This window comes from Pipistrellus hanaki (genome assembly GCF_964339955.1).
Source record: "Pipistrellus hanaki genome assembly, chromosome: 21".
Lineage (NCBI taxonomy): Eukaryota > Metazoa > Chordata > Mammalia > Chiroptera > Vespertilionidae > Pipistrellus > Pipistrellus hanaki.
In genome coordinates this window covers 2,078,626-2,100,568 of record NC_140523.1, presented here as the reverse complement: position 1 = coordinate 2,100,568, position 21,943 = coordinate 2,078,626, and the positions used below count along the sequence as shown (strand labels likewise).

General features: G+C 47.2%; 2 protein-coding genes across 7 annotated transcripts in view; one reads left to right on the top strand and one right to left on the bottom strand.

Moving 5' to 3' along the window:
* Positions 1-21,943, bottom strand: part of TTC23 (tetratricopeptide repeat domain 23) — a 995,109-nt gene that overhangs the window by 89,869 nt on the left and 883,297 nt on the right. The gene's annotated exons all lie outside the window — the stretch shown is intronic.
* Positions 1-21,943, top strand: part of LOC311614318 (A-kinase anchor protein 13-like) — a 79,925-nt gene that overhangs the window by 27,766 nt on the left and 30,216 nt on the right. For 2 of the 6 annotated variants that reach the window (XM_084869017.1, XM_084869018.1), the window contains 7 exons: positions 1,974-2,344; positions 3,722-3,775; positions 6,887-6,952; positions 8,622-8,814; positions 12,026-12,134; positions 16,323-16,365; positions 17,595-17,727. In XM_084869017.1, the coding sequence (XP_084725143.1) occupies positions 1,974-2,344; positions 3,722-3,775; positions 6,887-6,952; positions 8,622-8,814; positions 12,026-12,134; positions 16,323-16,365; positions 17,595-17,727 (969 nt within the window). The remainder of the gene's footprint in view (positions 1-1,973; positions 2,345-3,721; positions 3,776-6,886; positions 6,953-8,621; positions 8,815-12,025; positions 12,135-16,322; positions 16,366-17,594; positions 17,728-21,943) is intronic. The other 4 variants (XM_084869021.1, XM_084869022.1, XM_084869019.1 and 1 more) reach the window with 3 other exon arrangements.

Below are 21,943 nucleotides of genomic sequence, written 5' to 3'. Positions count from 1 at the left end.
TCTCGGTGGTCACCCCCATGCGTGCTCGCCCCTGCAGGCTGTCCCCCAGTTCCTTCCCAGGCTCCAGCCCTCCCCGCCACCCTCCTCTGAAAGACGGTCTGTGGGAGAGCCGTTGCGACATCTTTAATGCAAACCATGCCGTCCGTGCGTTAGGTCACTTCCTGCAGCCGGCAGTGTGCCTGGCCTCCCAGGTCCCTGTAACGGCTGCCGAGTTTGTCTCAGACTCTGTGATCCCACTCAGTCTGCCTCCTGCCTAGTAACGTGACTTCTGGGTGAGTGTTATGAGCTTCGTGTTTATTCTCCCACCCGCCCCATCACTTTATAAAAGACTCTACTGCCCAGATGGATTATTTTATGTACAATTTGGCCTGATAATACTCAGCCAGTTCTCAGTGAAGTGAGAAAAAAGCATAGATTTCTTTCTTTCTTTTTTTTTAAGTGTATATTTTTATTGATTTTAGAGGGAGGAAAGGGCAGAGATCGAGAATTAGAAACATCAATGAAAGAAAAACGTCATCCGTCGGCTGCCTCCTGCACAGCCCCTACTGGGGATCCAGTCTGCAACCCAGGCAGGAGCCCTGACCGGCAGTCCAACCCAGTGACCTCTTGGTTCCTAGATCAGTGCTTAACCACTGAACCACACCGGCCGGGCATAGAGTTCTTCTATTCAAGAATCTGTGGCCTGTCGGGACCGGTTTGGCTCAATGGATAGAGCGTCGGCTTGGAGACTGAAGGGTCCCAGGTTCGATTCTGGTCAAGGGCATGTACCTTGGTTGCGGGCAGATCCCCAGTAGGGGGTGTGCAACAGGCAGCTGATCGATGACTCTCTCTCATCGATGTTTCTAACTCTCTATCTCTCTCTCTTCCTCTCTGTACAAAATCAATAAAATATATTAAAAAAAAAAAAAATCTGTGGCCAGAATTTGGGCATTGATGGATGATCTTAGGTGGCCTCGTTACCTGACACTTTTTCAGAAGACCGCTAAAAGCAATCGCAGAATTTTGGAATGTTAGCCCCCCAGCACGTCGTTCCTGTCAGTGAGGCTTGTGAGAATTGAACCTGATAGCGTATCAATTTAGCATTTTATACAGCAGGAACCCAGAGATAGAGTTCCCTTCATTTCTGTTGGGGTGTTGACAGAAGGAACTGACCTGAGTTAGAAAGAGTCAGTTAATGGGCGTCTAGTCTAGTCTGGCGGTCCCTCTGTCTGTCCGCCTGTGACTGTCCATCCTCTTCATCTTCCATTTCATCCCAGTCTCTCACGTACCATTTCCGAGAGGAAAGGGATGTTTCAATCTGTAGAAGGAGGTTATTTCTCTACAATGAAATTACATATATAATTTATAATTTGGTAATGTATGCTCAGCTACTGATAAACCACATCGTGTTATTAAGAAGTTGGGTATTTGGATGTCATATGCCTCTTTATTAACAGCTTGGAGATTTACAGTTAACAATTTTAAAGAATCCGAGTCTCGTGTTTGCTTGAAAATAAGAGGTCAGAAAGAGCATAGACCCCGGGCCACCCCTTTCCTGGGGGTCATTTAATCCAGCTGTGGTTATGTTTTATTTTTTTATTTTTATTTTTATTTTACTTTTTTAAAAAATATATTTTGTTGATTTTTTACAGAGAGGAAGGGAGAGAGATAGAGAGCTAGAAACGTCGATGAGAGAGAAACACCGACCAGCTGCCTCTTGCACACCCCCCACTGGGGATGTGCCCACAACCGATGTACATGCCCCCGACCGGAATCGAACCTGGGACCCTTCAGTCCTCAGACCGACGCTCTATCCACTGAGCCACACCGGTTTCGGCTGTGGTCACGTTTTAAAAAAGAAGTCGCTGCTGGAGCCAGTTGCGATCCTGCCCATCCTACCCGCCATGAAGCCACCGGCTCGATCGGGAATAGCAGGCCGTCTTCTTGGTTCTGCTCCTCAACCGCATCTGCTTCCTCTTCCCTCCCCATTGCAGCCCGAGGAAGAGCAGTCCGTCTGCGATGTCACCGGATCCAGCTCCTCCACCGACGACACGGCTTCCCTGGACCGGCACTCCTCGCACGGCAGCGACGTGTCCCTCCCCCAGATGCCGGCTCCGCACGGGTCCCGAGACCAGCAGTCCCTGGATGGCTCGTACAGCCACGGGGCGGGCGCGGAGGGGCGGGAGAGCGAGAGCGAGCCCGCCGGCTCCGGGGACATGGAGGAGGAGGAGATGGACAGCATCACCGAGGTGCCCGCCAGCTGCTCGGTGCTGAGGGGCTCCATGCGCTCCCTGTCCCCCTTCCGGAGGCACAGCTGGGGGCCCGGCAAGAACGCAGCCAGCGACGGGGAGATGAACCACCGCAGGTGAGGGGCCGGGCTGCGGGGCTAGTCTCTCCGTGTGCTTGTTGTTAAGGATTTCTGCTTTGGAGGTACCGGGGGTGAAAGATGGAATACCTAAATTACATAGAAAGCAATTTCTAAAAGCTTTTCTTTTTAGCAGCATTCATGCTGTATCTTTATTATTTTTTTTTTCTTTAAAGCATTCACACAATAGAAAATATTCTGACAGCCAGATATTCTTGTCTTAGATGACAACGGTGCCAAGAAATGAGTGTTTCCTTTATATATAAATCATTTAAAAAAATATATTTTATTGATTTTAAAAAAATATATATTTAATTGATTTTTTACAGAGAAGAAGGGAGAGAGATAGAGAGCTAGAAACGTCGATGAGAGAGAAACATCAACCAGCTGCCTCTTGCACACCTCCTACCGGGGATGTGCCCACAACCAACGTACATGCCCCCTGACCGGAATCGAACCTGGGACTTTTCAGTCCGCAGACCGACCCTCTACCACTGAGCCAAACCGGTTTCGGCTATTTTATTGATTTTTTACAGAGAGGAAGAGAGAGGAATAGAGAGTTAGAAACATTGATCAGCTAGCTGCCTTCTGCACACCCCCTACTGGGGATGTGCCCGCAACCAGGTTACATGCCCTTGACCGGAATCGAACCTGGGACCTTTCAGTCTTCAGGCCGATACTCTATCCACTGAGCCCAACCGGTTTCTGCTAAGTCACTTTTCTTTATAACCCACTGTGGATCCTTTGCTATGACCTTGACTTCAGAGCTGGGGTGGGACTTTATGGATCAGTCAGCTCAGATGAGGAAATGGAAGCTGAGATTCAATGATTTGCCCAGGATTGCGTAGTGATCCTTTGATTGAGCTAAGAGAAGAACCCCATCACCTAAATCATTTCTATTTCAGCCTGTTAATGAGAATCTCCTATTGGAGCTTAGCATTAAGGATTGCTCAGCATCACTGCCCCACTATCTCAGAGATAATGGGATGGAGTATCACTTTTAATTAGTGTGATAATGCTCCTCGGATTGCCTGCACACAGGGAAGCCTGCAATTTTAAGTGCTAAGAAAACCCTTTGTAAGTTTTGAACGGCCTTTGTTTCTCCCGATCCTTTTAGTTTTTCAAGTTAGTAAACCTCGTCCCTTGCAATCTGATTAATTCCTTGGAGCAAAGAGGGAGCAAAGTTAGCCCTCCACAGGAGTGGCCGGGCCCCTTGGGGTCCGATGCTTTTCTCATTCCACTTCCCATCATCTTTCCTTCCGGTGCTGCTTCTCCTTGGGGATTGTAGCTCTTCCTGGCGTGATGTCTGTGTGTCTCATGTGTCTGTGTCCATTTTGTTCCACCTCATCACTGACCTCTCCCACCATTCATTTTCAGTTCAATGCGAGTTCTTGGGGATGTTGTCAGGAGACCTCCCATTCATAGGAGAAGGTACAGAGTTCACTCACTCGTTGGACTAACCATGTTGCCTCTGAGCGTGTACTAACCAGCATCTCGTTACTCTGCTTTCAAATAATGTCACGTCTGCTTCAGGCAAATAGAATGCAGGAACTCAACTGCTGATGCCTATTCCATAGGAAATGGTTTATTGAATCTGGGGTTTTGGTAATAACCCCAGATTCCTCCCCAGCTTTCTCCAGAGCAGTTTGAGGACATGTTGACATTGTGCCTCTAATGGATCCGAGGGAGAAATAGGATTTTTTTTTCCTTTCCAAAAGAGAGGGGTGGGGATGGAGAAGAACCAGAAATACCTGCTTAATACAAAGCTTAAAAGTATTAAATTAAGGCCCTAAAATATTTTCAACACTTTTTTTTTTTTTAAATTTCATTTATTGATTGATTTCAGAGAGGAAGGGAGAGGGCAAGAGAGAAACATCAATGATGTGAGGGGGTCATTGATTGGCTGCTTCCCGCATACCCCCCTTTGGGGATGGAGCCTGCAATCCAGGCATATGCCCTGACTCTGGGAATCGCACCGTGACTTTTCCTGGGTCATGGGTCAACCCTCCACCACTGAGCCACGCCGGCCGGGCACAAAGAGGTATTGTTAGCATTAGCTGAGAGTGTTTGCGGGAAGCAGACAAAGGGTGATCTTTCCCACTGTGTCTTTAAGTGGCTGCTCCCTTCCACTCCAGAGCTAAGTGCAAAACTGAGCTCCAATACAAATATTCTCATGGATCTCAGATAACCACGGCTCTGGCGAAGGTTTTGTTCAGAGGGACGGGTCATAAGTCACGCCGGGCTTCCTATGGAAGCTCTCTAACCGAAACTCACTGAAACTACCCGCTTGGAAACCCTGGAAGATGGCAAGTTGCTGGGTGCCGGCCAAATTGGCAAATGGCTCCAGCCGTCCCGGCCACTCGGCGACAGCCTCACCCTGAGTCACACTCTGTGGGAAGAAGCCGAGGCAAACTTTTCAGTTTGGTATGAAGCCTTCACTAGTAAAACGGAAACATTCCAACAAGTATTAGAAGAGATATCTGTAATGCCAACAGTAAACAATATATATATATTTTTAAAAAATATGGGGGAGAGGAATAGGGATTTTTTTTTAAACCTAGGACTTTTTAAAAATATATATATTTTATTGATTTTTTTTTACAGAGAGGAAGAGAGAGGGATAGAGAGTTAGAAACATCGATGAGAAAGAATCATCGATCAGCTGACTCTTGCACACCCCCTACTGGGGATGTGCCCGCAACCAAGGTACATGCCCTTGACCAGAATCGAACCCGGGACCCTTCGGTCCGCAGGCCGACGCTCTATCCATTGAGCCACACCGGTTTCAGCTAAACATAGGACTTTCTATTTTGAAAACAAAGCCCAAGAACCAGTAAATGTACCCCTACCCCACCTCCTCTCTCCCCCTCCCCCCTTCACCACCACCTGAGGAATCGGGAACATTAGATGCTCTCAGAAATACCCTTCTCCCGGAGGTGTTCGCTGCTGTGGGCAGGGCTGGGTTCCTGCTGCTGTAGGACCATCTGCAGCTTCCGGGCTCCTGGGGAAGCATGTCCCTCTGTCTGTCTGGCTATCCGTCCTCTTCATTTTCCATTTCATCCCAGTCTCTCACGTACCATTTCCGAGAGGAAAGGGATGTTTAAATCTGTAGAAAGATTATTTCTATATAAGAAAATGATATACGTAATTTATAACTTGGTAACGTATGCTCAGTTTCTGATTAACCACATCGTGTTGTTATTAAGTTGGGTCTTTAGCTGTAATATGCCTCTTTATTCACAGCGTGGAGGTTTACAGTTTAGTTAGCAATTTTAAGGAATCTGAGTCTCGTGTTTGCTAGAAAACTACATGGAAATTCACTTCTCCTCATGCTAGTGAGTTACCAGTCAATCTGACCTTGCTCTCCAGGCTAGTGGTGTGCCCAGCTGTGTATGTCCACTTCCTGCTTCTGCCCTGGGGGCCTTTGTACTATCATTTTAATCTGATGTAGAGTGTTTCGCAATGGAAAGTATTTAAAAATTATGTTTATATTATATTAAAGATTTTTAGTTTTAAAAGGGCCATAGGGGTACCTCTTATATTTTCCTCCTCTCCTCTCTCAAAAACCCCCATTTGTCAATCAAAGAAAGTTACTAGGTGTATGTATAGTAGGTGCTCCCTTTTCCACGGGGGATATGTACCGAGACCTCAGTGGATAGTACCAAACTCTCTCTCTCTCTCTCTCTCTCTCTCTCTCTCTCTCTCTCTCTCTCTCTCTCTCTCTCTCTTACTCCCATGGACCTATGATAAAGTTTAATTTATAACTTAAGCACAGTAAGAGATTAACAACAACAACTAAATAATAAAACAGAACAGTTACAGCAATGTTTTGAGGCATTTCTCTCTCTCTCTCTTACTCCCTTCCTCTCTAAAATCAATAAAGATGTATTTTTTAAAAAAGAATCCCTTTATTATTAAAATGCGAGGAAATGCGACCATTGTTATATGCTTTAACGTTAGCCTAAGAGCCCCCTAGAGTAGGGTTTGAAGATGGACGTGTGTCTTGACTGAGTTTCCTTATTCTGCAAGATTTATAGATCGTCTGGTTTAAATGGATCCTTACTGGAAACACATGAAAAGCATGGGTGACTCAGTGAGCTGCCACCGCAGTGGAGTCTGTCCCTGTTCCTTTTAGTTAAGGCCTGGAGATGCTGGGGTGAGGGAGTGCGGGGGAGATCAGAGACCGTCCTCAGTTACGGAGGCTGAAACACCCCCAATGGCAGACGGCCAGCAGGGTGGGCTGTTGTCTTCAGGCTTCCCTAGAAGTAACGGGTTTCACATTGGCTTGGTCCCCCTGCAAAGAGCTCCCGCGGTCACTTCCAAGCCATCCTGTCGATGGGCATCTATAGAACAGTGTGTAGATTCCCTGGTTTCTGTTCTGGCCTCTTTCTAAGAAAAATGTTGCGTTTCTAGGTTTTTTTTGGATGTTCAGATAAATCCGCCTGTCTCTAACTATGCCCTTTCTTTTTAAACCCATCACCCCGTCCCCGCCTCCTCTCTCCTCCCCTCCGTCTCTATTTCTGTCACTGATGTCATCCCCAGTATGAGCTGGTGTCCCTCTGGCGTGCAGTGCTCTGCTGCCCTGAGTGCCGACTTTAATTACCGAAGGTATGGTATCGTTCCGTGTCCAGCCCCATGGGGGACCAGGGCGTGGCGCGTGGGCTTTGGCTTGGCCTGGCTTCCCTGGCTGGCTGGCTGGCTGGCGTCTGCAGCCTGCTTCGTCTGTGCGCGCACTGTCCCGTGGCCTTGCTCTCGGCGTCGCTAACCCGGTTGAGGGGCACATCCCGTTTGACTCGAGAGGCTGTGATTTGGTGTTTTCTGCAGACGTGCGCTTGGTGCGCTTGCCCACGTCTCTCTGTGTTTTGGTCTCCCCTCATTTCCAGACCCTAGGAATTCCCACCTCCCACCCATCCCTTTAGACCCCAAATTCGGACTCCGAGGTTCATGTCCTTCTCTTTACTGAGTAGTAGCCAGGTTTTATTTCTGAAACATTTACGGGGTTAAGTTTCGTGGGAAGCATCGGTCTGGCTTTCTCAGGCTTTCCAAATCCCTCACAATAGAAAACTAAATTTCTTCTTCATTAGCCCGTCTTCTCATTCCCGGTATTAAGAAGTGGCTTTTACCAGAGACGTTACTTGTCCTCGGAGTTAGTCATGACTTCTATTGTCAGATGGAAATAAGGAAAACAAAACTCATTGTTTCACTTACCCCCTTAGAGAAAACAGAGGCATATGGTTCCAATTCGGAGTAAGTAATTTGTGAAACAAAAAAAGCAAATATAAGCCTTTCTGGACTGGCGTTTGTGAGTTATTTGTAGCAATTAACTGTGCAGTTTGAGCAGAAAGAACTAAATAGCTCCAGTCTCCCTTCAGACACAGTCCAGCTGCTTATTTGAAGCAGCGTCCTCTGTCGCTGGGACAGATGTGGGCCACTCTGGCTTCAAACCCGAGGAGGCGAGGGTCTGACCTTCCCTTCGGCCACCTGCTTCTAGAAAGTGCTTTTCACTCTGCAAACCACAGAATTCTTCACTCCAGGGGCCCCATTTTGGATGCCAAACCCTGACTTTGCCCCCCGCCACCCCCCTTCCCCCCAATCTCTATCAGGACAAAACAATCAGGACTCTTAGACTCATTGGCTTTCAGCTTCTGTTTTTGGGGCGCCCTGTGGGCCTGTCTGCAGCTAACAATCGCGGGGAGCTGTTGTGCGGCCAGGCGCTCACCAATGAGAACGCTCCGGAGTGGCACTTGTGTCTCCAGGGTGGATGCCTCCCTGTGAAGCCGTAGGGCTCAGCCAGACGGGGTTGAACGTGCCTTTAGGAAGGTCCACCTAACGGCCTCGGTGGCACCTCTGAGAGTCGCCTGTGCCATCTGGGGTTACTTACGCTCATTCTCGACGCGTGCCATCTGGTTATTTGGCATTTGCAGAGTCAGATTCCGGCAAAGGTCAAGGGCAAACACGGCAATGAAAGATTCGGTCTAGTCTGTCAATATGATCTATTGAAAAAGAATCTGAGAAAAATGACCTCAGATGGTCCAGTACTTGAACAGTGGAAGGAGGTAAGCAAGTCTACACGCAGTGTTCTCTCCCGGCACGCCACGCCACGCCACGCCACGCCTGCCTGCGCGGGGCAGGGAGGCGGTGCGCGTCTGTGCTGTGCCCTGGCGCCCGGCCTTAATGCGTGGCATGGACATAGCACACGCGAGAGATACCACTAAAGGGCATCTCTTTCTCCCCGAGCCTCGGCGATGGGTGAGTGACCCCCGTGCCCTGTGTTCAGTTTCAGCCTGGAAGGCTTGGCGGGAGGAGCCGGTGTGGGGAGCACACCGTCCTCGTCTCTGGAAGGAAACCCCGCCAACGCCAAGGAGCTCAGGCACCCCTTCGGGGGTGAGGAGCGGGGCGGCTCCCTGGTGTCCCTTTCGGAGGAGGACCTGGAGTCTGGCCAGAGAGAGCATCGGATGTTCGGTCACCAGGTAAGGCTGACATGCGGGCATGTGGCTGATTTTGGAAAACCTTCATTGTATTTTCCTAAATAGATGCTCCTATTAGGAGCAAAGAAGGCAAGAGGCATGTTAATAGGAGGCTAGCAGCTAGGAATTCTTAGCCCAAATAGAATTCAAAGCCAGATTTTTAGCACGTAACACTAATTAAAGAATATCATTAATCTGCATACATTTAAATATACCATCAAAGCAATTTTTTTTCCCCCCGTGAATCCTCACTCGAGGATATTTTTCCATTGATTTTTTTTTTTAAGAGAGTGTTGGAAGGGAGGGGGAGAGACAGAGAGAGAGAGAAACATCAGTGTGAGAGAGACACATCAATTGGTTGCCTTTTGCACGTGTCCAGACCAGGGATCTAGCCCTCAACCAAGGCACATGCCCTTGATTGGAATCGAACTTGGTCCCCTTCAGTGCCAGGGCTGATGCTCTATCCACTGAGCCACACGAGCCCGGGCAGCTTAAACAGCTTTTTTAAAAATTTAGGAACGTACCCAGGATGTTAAGCCAAGATTTTCCTTCTTTTCCGATAACTACTTTCACCACGCCAATAGTGAAACGAGTCTCGAAAGGTGTTACATAGCGTTAACGCATTTCCCAGTTCTCAAAAACGTGTCACGAGTGTCTCCTTCCTGGAAAAAATGTCTTCTTTATCTCCTCACGTGTCTAGGAAAGAACTGTTCTCTCTCCTTCCTGTCGCTGCCAGCATTCTCAAGAGACCTGCCTGCTTAGTCCCAGCCCCGATCACCTCTTATTGTCCCCCATGGTGACTCTCATGAACATCCTGTTTGTTTGTGTTTTTTTTTTAATTTTATTGATTAAGGTGTCACATAATTGTCCTCATCCCCCCATTCCCATCCCAGATTCCTCCCCACATATGTCCCCACCCCCCTGTTGTCCATGGCCACTGGCTGGGCCCATAGGCATGCACACAAGTCCTTTGGTTGCTCTCTGCCCCTGACCCCCACCCTCCCCTACTTTCCCTCTGAGGTTTGAGAGTCTGATTGCTGCTTCTCTTTCTCTGGGTCTGTTTTTGAAGGTCATGGTTTCCTTGTCTACCAAACCAAGTGACCTTTTCTAAGTGCCGTCTTAAGCCCTTCCTTGTCCTCCCTTCTAACAGTGCCTCGGGGGGTTGAGTTGGGAATGTGAATTATGTGCTTTGCTCGCACCTGGGCAGGGAGACTCTTATTGATTTCATTTCTGAGCGGCTTCCAGGACACACACCCACGTGAACCACTTCTAAGGAAGCAAACAAAAAGCTCAATGCCTGGGTAGGTGAGTGGCGTTTTAGGTAGAAACATAGTGAAACATTTCTTTTTCTTTTTTTAAAATATATTTTATTGATTTTTTTTTACAGAGAGGAAGGGAGAGGGAAAGAGCTAGAAACATCGATGAGAGAGAGAAACATTGACCAGCTGCCTCTTGCACACTCCTCACTGGGGGATGTGCCAGCAACCAAGGTACATGCCCTTGACAGGAATCGAACCTGGGACCCCTCAGTTCACAGACCAACACTATCCACTGAGCCAAACTGGTTTTGGCAGTGAAACATTTCTATTTTTTTACATTTGTTGGGGTGACATTAATTAATAAAATTATATAGGTTTCAGGTGTATAGTTATATTGCATGGGTGTTCACCATCCCAAGTCAAGCCTCCTTCCGTCACTACTTGTCCTCTCAATACCCTCTTCTACCTCCCCCGCCCTCAAAACATTTCTCATTAAACAAGCAAACATGTTAAACAGCCTGTGCCATGAATAGGTGACTGATGTTTTGCATAGAAATTTAATTTTTATAGCAATGATGTAGCCAAATAAATTTGGTCCCCGGGGGTTACCTTAGTAATCACTGTCCCCGCGATCATTTAGACCTAATGAAAAGCAAATTGAAGGCCTCCAGGGATGTCAGCATAGCTCTGCTAACTTACAGTTTTTATCTCGGTGCAACCTCGGAGCTGGCATGGCATTCAAGCTAAGCTCTTGTATCTCTGATGCCGCCTGATGCGGACAAGTTGTCTGCAGCCTACTTCCTGTTAGACGGCTCTGCCTTTCCCTGAGGTCATGTTTCAGACCTCACAGTTGTATTGGAAACATAGCAACCGGTGCCTCTGACTCCATGGTTACGCAAGAAACAGCTCTAAATAATCACAAGGCCTCTGTGCAGTCCAGTCCGGTTCATGCTAGTAACGGGGTTTCATGGCTTCCCTTCAGTGCAAGTCAGAAGGCGGCGGGCTCCAGCCTGCCACAAAGGGAGGGGATTTATCACCACGTTACTAACAGTTAGAACAGGCCCCCCAGACAGCCCAAGTGTGCTGGGGACCTCTAGCCGATGCTCTGTCAGAGCTGCTACTGCAGGAACCTCTTGAAGCTGCAGTGAGTTCACTGAGGGAGTTAGATGATCCCATTTCAGTCTTCCTCGTGTAGAGAGGCAATCTGATCTGAGAAGAGGAAGTGAGATTTAGGCTTCTTTCCAGATACAGGGCTGCTTTTGCTTGTGATCTTGTAACTCTTTTTTTTCTTGCATCTCTGTTTCCAACTCTTTTAAAAATACATATACTTTATTACTTTCAGAGAGGAAGGGAGCGGGAGAAAAACGTCGATGAGAGAATCATTGATCACTGCTTTCCCCTCACCCCCTATTGAGGATCGAGCCTGCAACCCGGGCATGTGCCCAGACAAGGAATCTGATTGTGACCTCCTGGTTCATAGGTCATTGCTCATCCACTGAGCCACACTGTCCAGCTGTTTCCAACTCTTTCTTTCTTTCTTTTTTTTTTTTTATTGTTTCCAACTCTTTAAGATCAGAATATTATTATTCTACTTCTGTAAGAGATATTAGGTTTTCAAAGAATAAAAACTGCAGCTTGTTTGATATTTCTAGTGAATTGAATTTTTTTTTACCTGATTATGCATTCAGCAGGTGTTAAACAAACCCTCACTAAGTTTGAAACCTGCTTAGGTATTATTGCCACTGTAAAGGATGGATATGCTAATCGCCCCCGGGTTACAGATAAGAAACTAAGGCTCAGAAAGGCTGAGTCACTTGTGCAGTTGGGCGGCTGTTGAGTGGGGTCTGACTGTGCGCTGCCTGCCTTCCCCGGCGTGGGCTGGAAGGTGCAGTCTTGGGCTCATCCGGAAGATGAGGGCACGTACCTAGAACCCGCTCTCCGCTTTTTGTTCACAGACCTGTCACAGATCTAAACAACAGGGATTCAACTACTGTACGTCCGCCGTCTCTTCCACGTTGACCAAGTCCGTTTCCTTAATGACGATCAGCCATCCTGGGTTCGACAGTGAGTATGCTCATTTTATTTTTATTTATTTATTTTTTATTTTTTTTTAATATATATTTTATTGATTTTCCACAGAGAGGAAGAGAGAGGGATAGAGAGCTAGAAACGTCGATGAGAGAGAAACATCGACCAGCTGCCTCCTGCACACCCCCCACTGGGGATGTGCACGCAACCAATGTACATGCCCTTGACCGGAATCGAACCCGGGACCTTTCAGTCCGCAGACCAACGCTCTATCCACTGAGCCAAACCGGTCTCGGCGAGTATGCTATTTAAAAAAAAAAAATTAATTATATTTAAAACTTACTCTTATCTTTTTTCTTTTTTTCTTTTTCACTTTTACTCCCTATAACATTACCTTCCAAAATTTGCTTGCCTCTTCCTCTGCACGAATGGCTCATCATTTAAACAGAAAAGGAAAGAGAGATTTCAGTTTTGTGATCTTCCTCTTACTACCTAAACATCTCCTTAAATACTTTAAATTTATTATATTTGGGGACCTACACCGGACATGTTTTTTTTTTTTTTAAACTCTCTTTTGAAATAATTGTAGACTGAAATTAGCTGCAAAAATAGTGCAAAGAATTCTTCACCAAATGTTAGCAGAGATGGTGCCCTTATGTCATAAGGACCCTGTCTTATTTCGCCACGGTTCAGACACATACCTTTTTCTCAGTGTTAATTTCCTGAGCTCTTCAAAAACGTCAAGTTCATGAAGGACAAAGACTGAGGTAGGGGTTTAGTTAAGTGCGTACCAAGGAGTTATGTCTGAAACTGATGAATGCAATGGCATGCAAATTCTAGGGCCGTTGGCTAAGCAGTTGTATAGATAGATGGCTGGCTTCCTTAAGCACAGGGCATTAGGAAATGAAAGATGCTCAAAAACAGGGGTCCTCAAACTTTTTAAAGTGGGGGCCAGATCACGGTCCCTCAGAGAGCTGGAGGGCCGGACTATATGAACTACTAATTCCTACTGTAACACCTCGGCTGCGCTCACTGCCCAAAAAACCTGGCGGGCCGGATCAGACTCCTCTGCGGGCCGCATGTGGCCCGCGGGCCGTAGTTTGAAGACCCCTGCTCAAAAACATATTTGATTGGGTCCGGGTATTGGTCACAGCAAGGCAGCTTGTTCTTTGAGAAACTCACTTTTTGGTGTTACGAATAGTCAGTGTGAAATCTTAAAAAAAAATGTTTTTTCCTAATATATTTTTGAATATAACGTGAGAAGGCTTAAATGTAGAGCCAGGTCCATCTTTCTCTGACCAGAGTTCTGACAATGTTAACGAAACTAAGACGTTGTCCCTCGTGTTTTTTAAACGGCTTTGTCTAACGAGCACACTTGTCTAGGAGCAAAATATTTTCTAGAACCAGCCTCCTCTCACTACTTCCCGGCTTGTGCCTTTGCTGTCTTCTTCCTTGAAAGAAACCGGCTGCTTCGACCAGCCTTTCGCGTTTGGACATTTCTGAATGAGCGCGTTCCCCGAGCTGCCATCTGAAAAGTCGCGTATCACTTGTCAGATTAGAAAAATAGATAGGCTCAGCCTTCCTTCTCAGCCGGGGTCCGTTGCAGAAATCCACTGATGTAGAGGAAAATCCAGAGCAAAGGTGGTGACTGAAGTCGCTCTGTCTCACTTTCTGGGCGGAAAGCTGGACGGGCTCCAGCTGACTCAGGAACCGAACCGCCCTGGGTGGGAAAGCTTCCTAACGCAGGTCCTCCGTTTGCCGCGTTGGCGGATGAATGTGATGGACTTGCCCGCTCCTCCAGAGGGTCAGAGAGCCCTGTGTGGTGTGGGAAAGTGCCGGCAGGGCGGCCCTCGGAGGCCCCGCTCCAGGAAACGTGTACAGATTTCTCTGTTTGCATCAGGGAGGACTGGGTGGAGACCTCCATGGTTTCCGGATAGAACTTAAGAATAAACTTCACTTTAGCTGAAAACAGAATAATTCAGTGCTTTGTTTTGCTTTTAATATTTTTATTTCATAAAGGAAGGGAGAGGGAGGGAGAGATAGAAACATCAGTGAGGAGATAGAATCATGGATCAGCTGCCTCCTGCACGCTCCCTACTGGATGGGGATTGGGCCTGCTTTACCTGGGAATGTGCCCTGACCAGAATCGAACTTTGACCTCCTGATGCATAGGTTGACACCCAACCACATCAGCCAGGGCCGTTTTTTTTTTTGTTTGTTTGTTTGTTTTGTTTTTATAGATTTTTTATTTTTTTTACAGACCAGAATCGAACCTGGGTCCTTTCAGTCGGCAGGCTGACGCTCTGTCCACTGAGCCACACCGGGCAGGGCTTAACGGATTTGTTAAGCTGCGTTAGAATCCTCCGTATTCAGAAATGCAATCGTTTACCTAGACAGGAGCCACACAGGCAGGGACGTTCCTCTGTCTGTTACTCTGTCCGTGCGGGTCGGAGGTGCCGATTCTAACGTCTCCCGTTCACCACTTCCCAGCGCAGCCGCAGCCCGCACGGCAGATCTCCTTCTCCGTCCGCATCTCTCCGCTCCTCTTTAAGTCTAAAACCCTTTCTCTCGGCTCTTCCCACTCCAGTGATGAGGAGCAGGAGCTGCAGAGTAAGTAGCGGCTTTGCTGTCCAGCGCTGCCCTCCAGGCTCTGGCCGCGCTGAGAATGCTCCGTGCTCCGTGCTGAGAAGCTGACGGGGGCTTTTCTCCCCCTGCATGCCACCATCCTAAGCCGTCCGCCTTCATGCTTTGCTCTGGAGTTAATCTGGATAAAACCGGTTTTTTTGTCCTCCGCACACTCCCTGCACTGATTAACCCAGTGGCCTGATGCCAGGGCGTGAGATACCGTCCCAGGGCACAGAGGCCTCCAAAGGCCCGGGGGGCGCTCCCATCCCACCTCCTACGACGTTCTGTGACGCTGACCTCCCAGAACTTGCCGTCGGACCAGGCGCCTTTGCTTCCTCCTGGTTTTATTTATTTTGTCTCTGGACAGATATCTAAATGTCCGCTTCTGGTATTTAACAGCGAATGTTAAATCTTCTTGCCTTTTCCTCCTGTTTTCTTTCTTTCCAACACCCCTCCCTCCCCCGCCACACACACACACACACACACACGCAGTCCTTTTTCCCACTGTAGGGTTCAGATTAGTATGTTCTTATTGGATGTTACCCAGTTTAGGAGCTTGACAAGGCCGTTTCCTCTAGCTGTATTCATCGTGGTGTGGGAAACAGGTCTGCATGGCGGGTGAAACAGGGGCTTCATTCCCACCTGTTGGCTGTGTACTGAGTACTAGTAACTACAATTTTGTGTTTCTGTTCATAATCTGGGACAGTTTGGGAGTGTAAGGGTTAATCATAACGGTGTGCCTTCTGTCCTACTCATGGCCCTGCTGTCTGACGCAGCCTTAGCTTTTCCATTTTCTTGGTTTTGAGAGGACGTTTATGAAGGCCGGGGACAGTGGGACAGGGGAGGGCTGAGGATAGAGGAAGCAGGGGAACCTAGGGGGGGGACCTTAGCCTTCATCTTGACCGACCCCCTTCAGTGTCGGGTCCGGGAATTCTGGGAGGAGGAAGGATGGACCTGCACTACTTGGTGCATCAAGCACCCTCCTGGAGAGGAGACCTCAATGTCATCCCCTCCTTTCTCCTGCGAAACCCTGAGACCTCGGCCCAAGTTAGAGATACGCACGGCCACGGCCTCCTGCACCAGCTCGGATGCTCCTTCTCATGCACTAACCCATTTCCAGCAATGCTCAGGGAAGATCACGCACATTAGCTAGGTTTTTAGTCTAGTAACGTCTGAATGCAGATTAAACAGCATGCCGGATATGACGTTGAATCTCCTAGTTTGTATTCTTCCTGTGACGTCACCTATGAATGATGGCCAATAGGACCTGAATTTGGTAAAATGTCTTATGTATGTTTGAACATTAGAAGAAGAAAAAAAAAAAAAATCTTAATTTGGGGTTTGTTCTATTACCTGAATCCTGGATTAAACATCTGTCCCGGGAAATTCACTCCCTGTCGTAGTTCTCATTTGAAGGTTGCAAGTTTCATTTTCTTTCTACCAAACCCTTAGGAGGAGAAGGCACCACACACTGGCTTTTTCCGATGCCATCTGTGCGTCATCTATGTGATTGTGTCATAAATGTCATTAGACGTTTTCTCTGTCTTTTGGGTTCAAGCCTTTGGCTCTAACTGTTTCGCCGCCATTTTTGTGTTGTAGGTTCCCGGTCTTTCCACAGCACCAGCGGGAACCTGACGGAGAGGTACTGGATATTTCTCTGTTACTCCTTTCCCCGAGGTGAAATGAAGAGAGCCCAATAAGTGCTGTGGCATTTAATTAAGTTCATTGAGTTCATTGGGTCCTTACTTTTTTGAGAGGTAAACTTGGGGCAGTGGTTTGTAATGAAGACTGTATCCTTTTTAAATAATGTCTGCAGTACTTTCTCCACTTTTATTCTTCACGCTCTCCTAATGACAAAGGGCTTGCATTTATTCACACGAGAAGCACTTCTGTTGGACTTTATGAACTTTTGTGCCCTTCACTTATGGGATTTTTGCTTCATATGTCTTAACACCATTTTGGGGGATGTGTGTGTGTGTGTGTGTGTGTGTGTTTGTGTACGTGCAGCTGTCCCCCTTGTCCTCAGGGGCTACATCCCAAAATCTTTAGGGCTGCCTGAAACTGCATTAGTACCAAACACTGGGTATATTGTATGTATGTGTATATATATATATACACACATACATACAATATACCCAGTGTGAGATATATATATACACACACACACACACACACACATATGAATGATAAAATTTATACACTGAGTGGCCAGATGATGATGATGATCTCTGAACACATAATAATCTGGCCACTCAGTGTATGTCCTATAGAATAAAAGGCTAATATGCAAATTGTCCCCTTGACCAAGTGTTTGACCAGAAGGCAGGCTGGCCAACCGCCCATGTCCCCTCCTCCTGGCCAGGCTGGCCGGACCCCACCCATGCACGAATTCATGCACCAGGCCTCTAATATATATATATACACATATACTGAGTGGCCAGGTTATTATGCATCCAGATATCATCATAATCTGGCCACTCAGTGTTAGGCACAGTGAAAGATTAGCAATAACTATAAAAATGGGATAGTTATAGCAATAGATTGTGATAAAAGTTGTGTGAATATGGCCTTTCTCCAAGTCTCTCACTGTCCCGGACTCCCCTTCTTGTGATAACGGGGGATGATACAGCGCCTTTGGCAGCAGGACACGGGCATTGTGTGGGCTGTTCTCCCACGTTATCGAATCAAATGGTCGGCAGCCCCTGCCCGCCTCTCACTCTGCCTCCCGTTTCCACATGAGAACATCGGCCACCTGACCAGAATGGGCATGAAGAAGGGTGTAGAAGCTGTTTTATTATTATTTTTTTTAAATAGCTTCTGTAGTCTGTTTTTTCTTTTCTTCTCAAAACCGGTCTTCTTGTTTTGATCTAGTATAACAGAGGAGAACTACAGCTTCCTGCCACAGAGCCCCTCCAAGAAGGACTTCGAAGGGAAGAGTGGGACGAAAGTCAGCCGCACCTTCAGCTACATCAAGAATAAGATGTCCAGCAGCAAAAAGAGCAAAGTAAGTGCCATTGGTCCAGCCGGCGTGGGTCTGTGGTAAGCCTTGATCCGTGAACCAGGAGGTGACCAGTTCTGCTTCCGGTCAGACCACACGCCGGGGTTGTGGGCTCCTTCCCCAGTGAGGGGTGTGTGGGAGGGAGCGATCCATGATTCTCTCTCATCATCAATGTTTCTGCCTCTTTTGCCTTCTCCCTTCCTCTCTGAGGTCCATAAAAATATATTTTCTTTTTTTAAAAAAAAAAAAGACTGAACTAAGAAACCGGAACCTGCCCTTTTAAAAAAAAGTCCCAGCCCCCTTATTTCACAGAATGAAGCACAGAGAAGTGTGTTGGAGGCCACAGAACTAGGTAATATTAAAGATAAATTTTGTGTGTTCTACTTCCAGCAAGTAGTTCTTGACGTTTCAGGCTCAGGAAATCTGTCACTGAACAGTGTCCTTTTCTTTTTAACTCTCAACAATCTCAGAGGATTGGAGCTTACTTCTGGGAGGATGAAGAGAAAGGGCAGGAGAAAAGGAAGTCTGTCGTCACGGGCAGAAATGGTATCTGTTGACCCCTTGTCCAGATGACAGCACTCTTTTGCAACGAGGTGGTTCCTCTTTCTCTCTCAGCTTCGAGATTTAATCTCGGGGAGCCAGTGCTATCTCTAGCAGTGGGAACCTCGAAAAATTGCAAGTCTGTGACCTTGATTGCAATCTATTTCATAGTCTCAGATGTTTAGAGTACCCCGGTTGCCAAATATATTAAGAGGTTTAAGAGTCAGATTTTTACTTTTTAATTATTTTTAAAAAAATATATATTTTATTGATTTTTTTTACAGAGAGGAAGGGAAAGAGAGAGTTAGAAGCATCGATCAGCTGCTTCCTGCACACTCCCCACTGGGAATGTGCCCGCAACCAAGGTACATGCCCTTGGCCGGAATCGAACCTGGGACCCTTGAGTCCACAGGCTGATGCTCTATCTACTGAGCCAAGCCGGTTAGGACTTTAATTATTTTTTAAAGAGACATTAGTAGAGCTCATCTAATCTGTTTTTGTTGCTGTACAATATAAGCATTCCTACTTTTAAAGGGAAAATTTCAGCATTTTCTGAGGATTATATTAAATCCTCTAATTCTTCATAAAGTCTCTGGAAGTGGTTTGGAAATTTCTACTTTCCTTAAGATTAAGGATCATATATAGACATATAAAGTAATTTGAAATGATTAACCAAGATATATTACAGCGTTATGTTAATTTGTTACGTTAGTTTTAAATACATGGTAATAAACAGTTGTTACATAATATTCAGAGGGGCCCAGAGCCAGCCGCTGGGTGGCTGACGGTGCTTCTTCTGGATGATAATAATATGGTGTGCCTGCTGCAAGCCTCCAGCGTGCTTGGGTCTGGGGTGACCCTGTGCATTCCTACAGAGCTTGCGAGAACATTCTGGAACGGTTTGAGGCCTTGCCCTGCTGCATCCGGAGCAAGGTTATAGAAATTTCAGACAATCTCAAAAAAAAAAAAACCCCAACAAAACAAAAAAATACAGTTTGCTTGTAGCTACATACACGTAGGGCTTGAGACATTGAGACCGATCTTGATGTGTCCTTTTACGAATTATCAGTAGGTGGCATGAGCTGCAGGTAAATGTACTGGGGGTGTTTTCGAAAGGCGGAGAGCCCAAACAGGAAGCAGAACAGGAAGGCTGGCAGTTTCTGCTTTTGTGTCTCAGTACCTTTGACAGAGAGGACTGTTTCCGGCTAAGCAAGCTGCTTGCTCCAGAGCGTCCAGGCACAGTGTGCACACACACACAGAATGTTCTCGCTCACAGGAGCGTGGGCGGCCCCCTTGAAGGCGGCCTGTCACACAGCTGTCCTCTGCAGACACCGCGGTGGTGGTCAGCCATGTTAGGCAGATTCTCAGCTCACCGATGCCTTCTTGGAGATCGGCAGCGAGGCAGTTTGCATGACCACAGCCTGCTTCCCAGTTGTCCAGAGTATCTCTGATTTAAAAAAAAAAAAAAAGAAAAAAAGAAAAGAAATTGCTTGTCTAATGCTTTTTATAAAATGAGGCATTTTTAAAATTTTTTATTGTCGTTAATCCTCACCCGAGGATAATTTTTCCATTGATTTTTAGAGAGACTGGAAGGGAGAGAGGGAGACAGAGAGAGAAACATTGATGTGAGAGCAACACATCCATTTGTTGCCTCTCCCACACGCCCCGACCAGGGCTGGGGATCTGCTCTGCAACCGAGGCACGTGCCCTTGACCCAAATCAAACCCAGGACCCTTCAGGCCACGGCCGATGCTGTAGCCACTGGCCAGGGCAGGGCATCTGTTTTTCAGTAGGTGAGATGTATTCCTTCCTTAGCTCCTTAGTGTTAACAAATTGGCTTCCATCCTTGTCTCATACACACACACACACACACTGTGTTTTGGGGAATTCGTTTTGCTTCATTTCCCGTGTCCTTCATCACCAGGGTAGTTGGCTCACAGGCAGCATTGAAATGGTTAAGCTTGTGTTAAGGAAGCCAGCAGCCTCACCCTCCCCTCTCCCCCCTCCCTCCCTCCCCTCTCCTCCTCCCTCCCTTTCTCAACCAGCCTCTGGCTTCCTCTGAAGGTTTCTCTGATGGCAGCTTCACGCTGCTGTGCTGAACCCTGCTGGCATGAATGAACCCCTCCTCCCGTGACAGCACCCGTCCTGGCATGGCCGTCCAGCATGTCGGTCAAATGGGGTCGCTTCTATGAGGTACCCCAAATAACAGTGAGGTTCATAGGATCGAAGCATGGGGAGGTAAGAGCCTGGCTTCTTTAAAAGCGCCGAATGCTAATCAACCCGGAGACAATGGAGTTTATTGTTTTGTTTTGTGTTGTTTTATCCTTGGAAGGCCTGCTTCGGGCGGTTTTAAGGATGAGGAGGACATTTGTTACAGATTCAGGCTTGAAAGTCATTGCAAGGTTTGAGAGAAGAAGTTGCCATGGGTCTGTTTTGCGCTTGGAGCATGCATTAGCTTTCTTGAGCGCTCAGGTGCTTTTCCGGTGAGCATTGTGTGTACGGAAGGGCCTTTAGCAAAATTTTGTTCAGAGCAAGAAATTGCTGGAGAAACTTCATTTTTGTTATTGACTTCTATTACAGCTTTATGTACTCTAGCGGTTACTAATTTCCCCTCGGAACAGTTTCCTGTTTTGTAAAGTGAAGTACTGTAGTTTTCTCTCCCTTCCCCTCTTGTTATTTTTTTTTATAGTTTTAATTGTAGCAATTCGGCGCTTGGATTTTTATTGTGTGTCCTGCTAAGAAGGACTTTGCCTGCACCACAGGCTTAGCAAAAACAGTCATGGTTTCGGGTCTGAGTAGCCGGCCGGGAGGCCTGGGTTCTGCCGTTCGCTTGCTGTGTGACCTTTTGTGAGTCAACAAGCATCTCCGTTCCGGGCAGGGCAATGACGTGAACGGAGCGGAGCTGCAGGGTCGGCCAGGTCTGCATCGTAATCCCAGCTGGGAATGACTCGTGTGGCCGCAAACGCAGCATTCCCCGTCTCGAAGCTGATTCCTAGGACTTACTGACTCGTTGGCTTTCTGTGAGAAAATGCATGCAAATTGCTTTAGACAGTGCTTGGCACATAGGAGCTATTCAAATATTTAGCTGCTCTTGCTCTAACCGGTTTGGCTCAGTGGATAGAGCGTCGGCCTGCAGACTGAAGGGTCCCGGGTTCGATTCCGGTCAAGGGCATATACTTTGGTTGTGGGCACATCCCCAGTAGGAGGTGTGCAGGAGGCAGCTGATCGATGTTTCTCTCTCATTGATGTTTCTAGCTCTCTATTTCTATCCCTTCCTCTCTGTAAAAAAAAAAAAAAAAAAAAATCAATAAAATATTTTTTAAAAATTGAGCTGCTCTTTCTCTCTCAGTTGTAAAATGGGAAGCACAGTGCCCTCCCCCCTACCTGCCTCAGAGTTGCTGACTCAGATGAAAGAGGGTGTGTGGAAGGCGTTGACTCAGAATGTGAGGCGTTCAGTAGTTCTTTCTCATTATCTCTGGCTTGGGGTGCTCATTTTCCAGGAGTTTTTAGATTGCAACAACAGAACCGTGTTCCCTGGAAAAGGGCGCCCACAGGTGGCGATTAGAAGACCACTGAGTGCGTTCTTCCCGCTCTGTGGCGTGCAGTTCACGGTCCGGTTGGTGTGAAAGGAAGCCAGTCAGTTGGCATCGATGAGCCAGCTGAATGCGCTGACAGCGCCGAG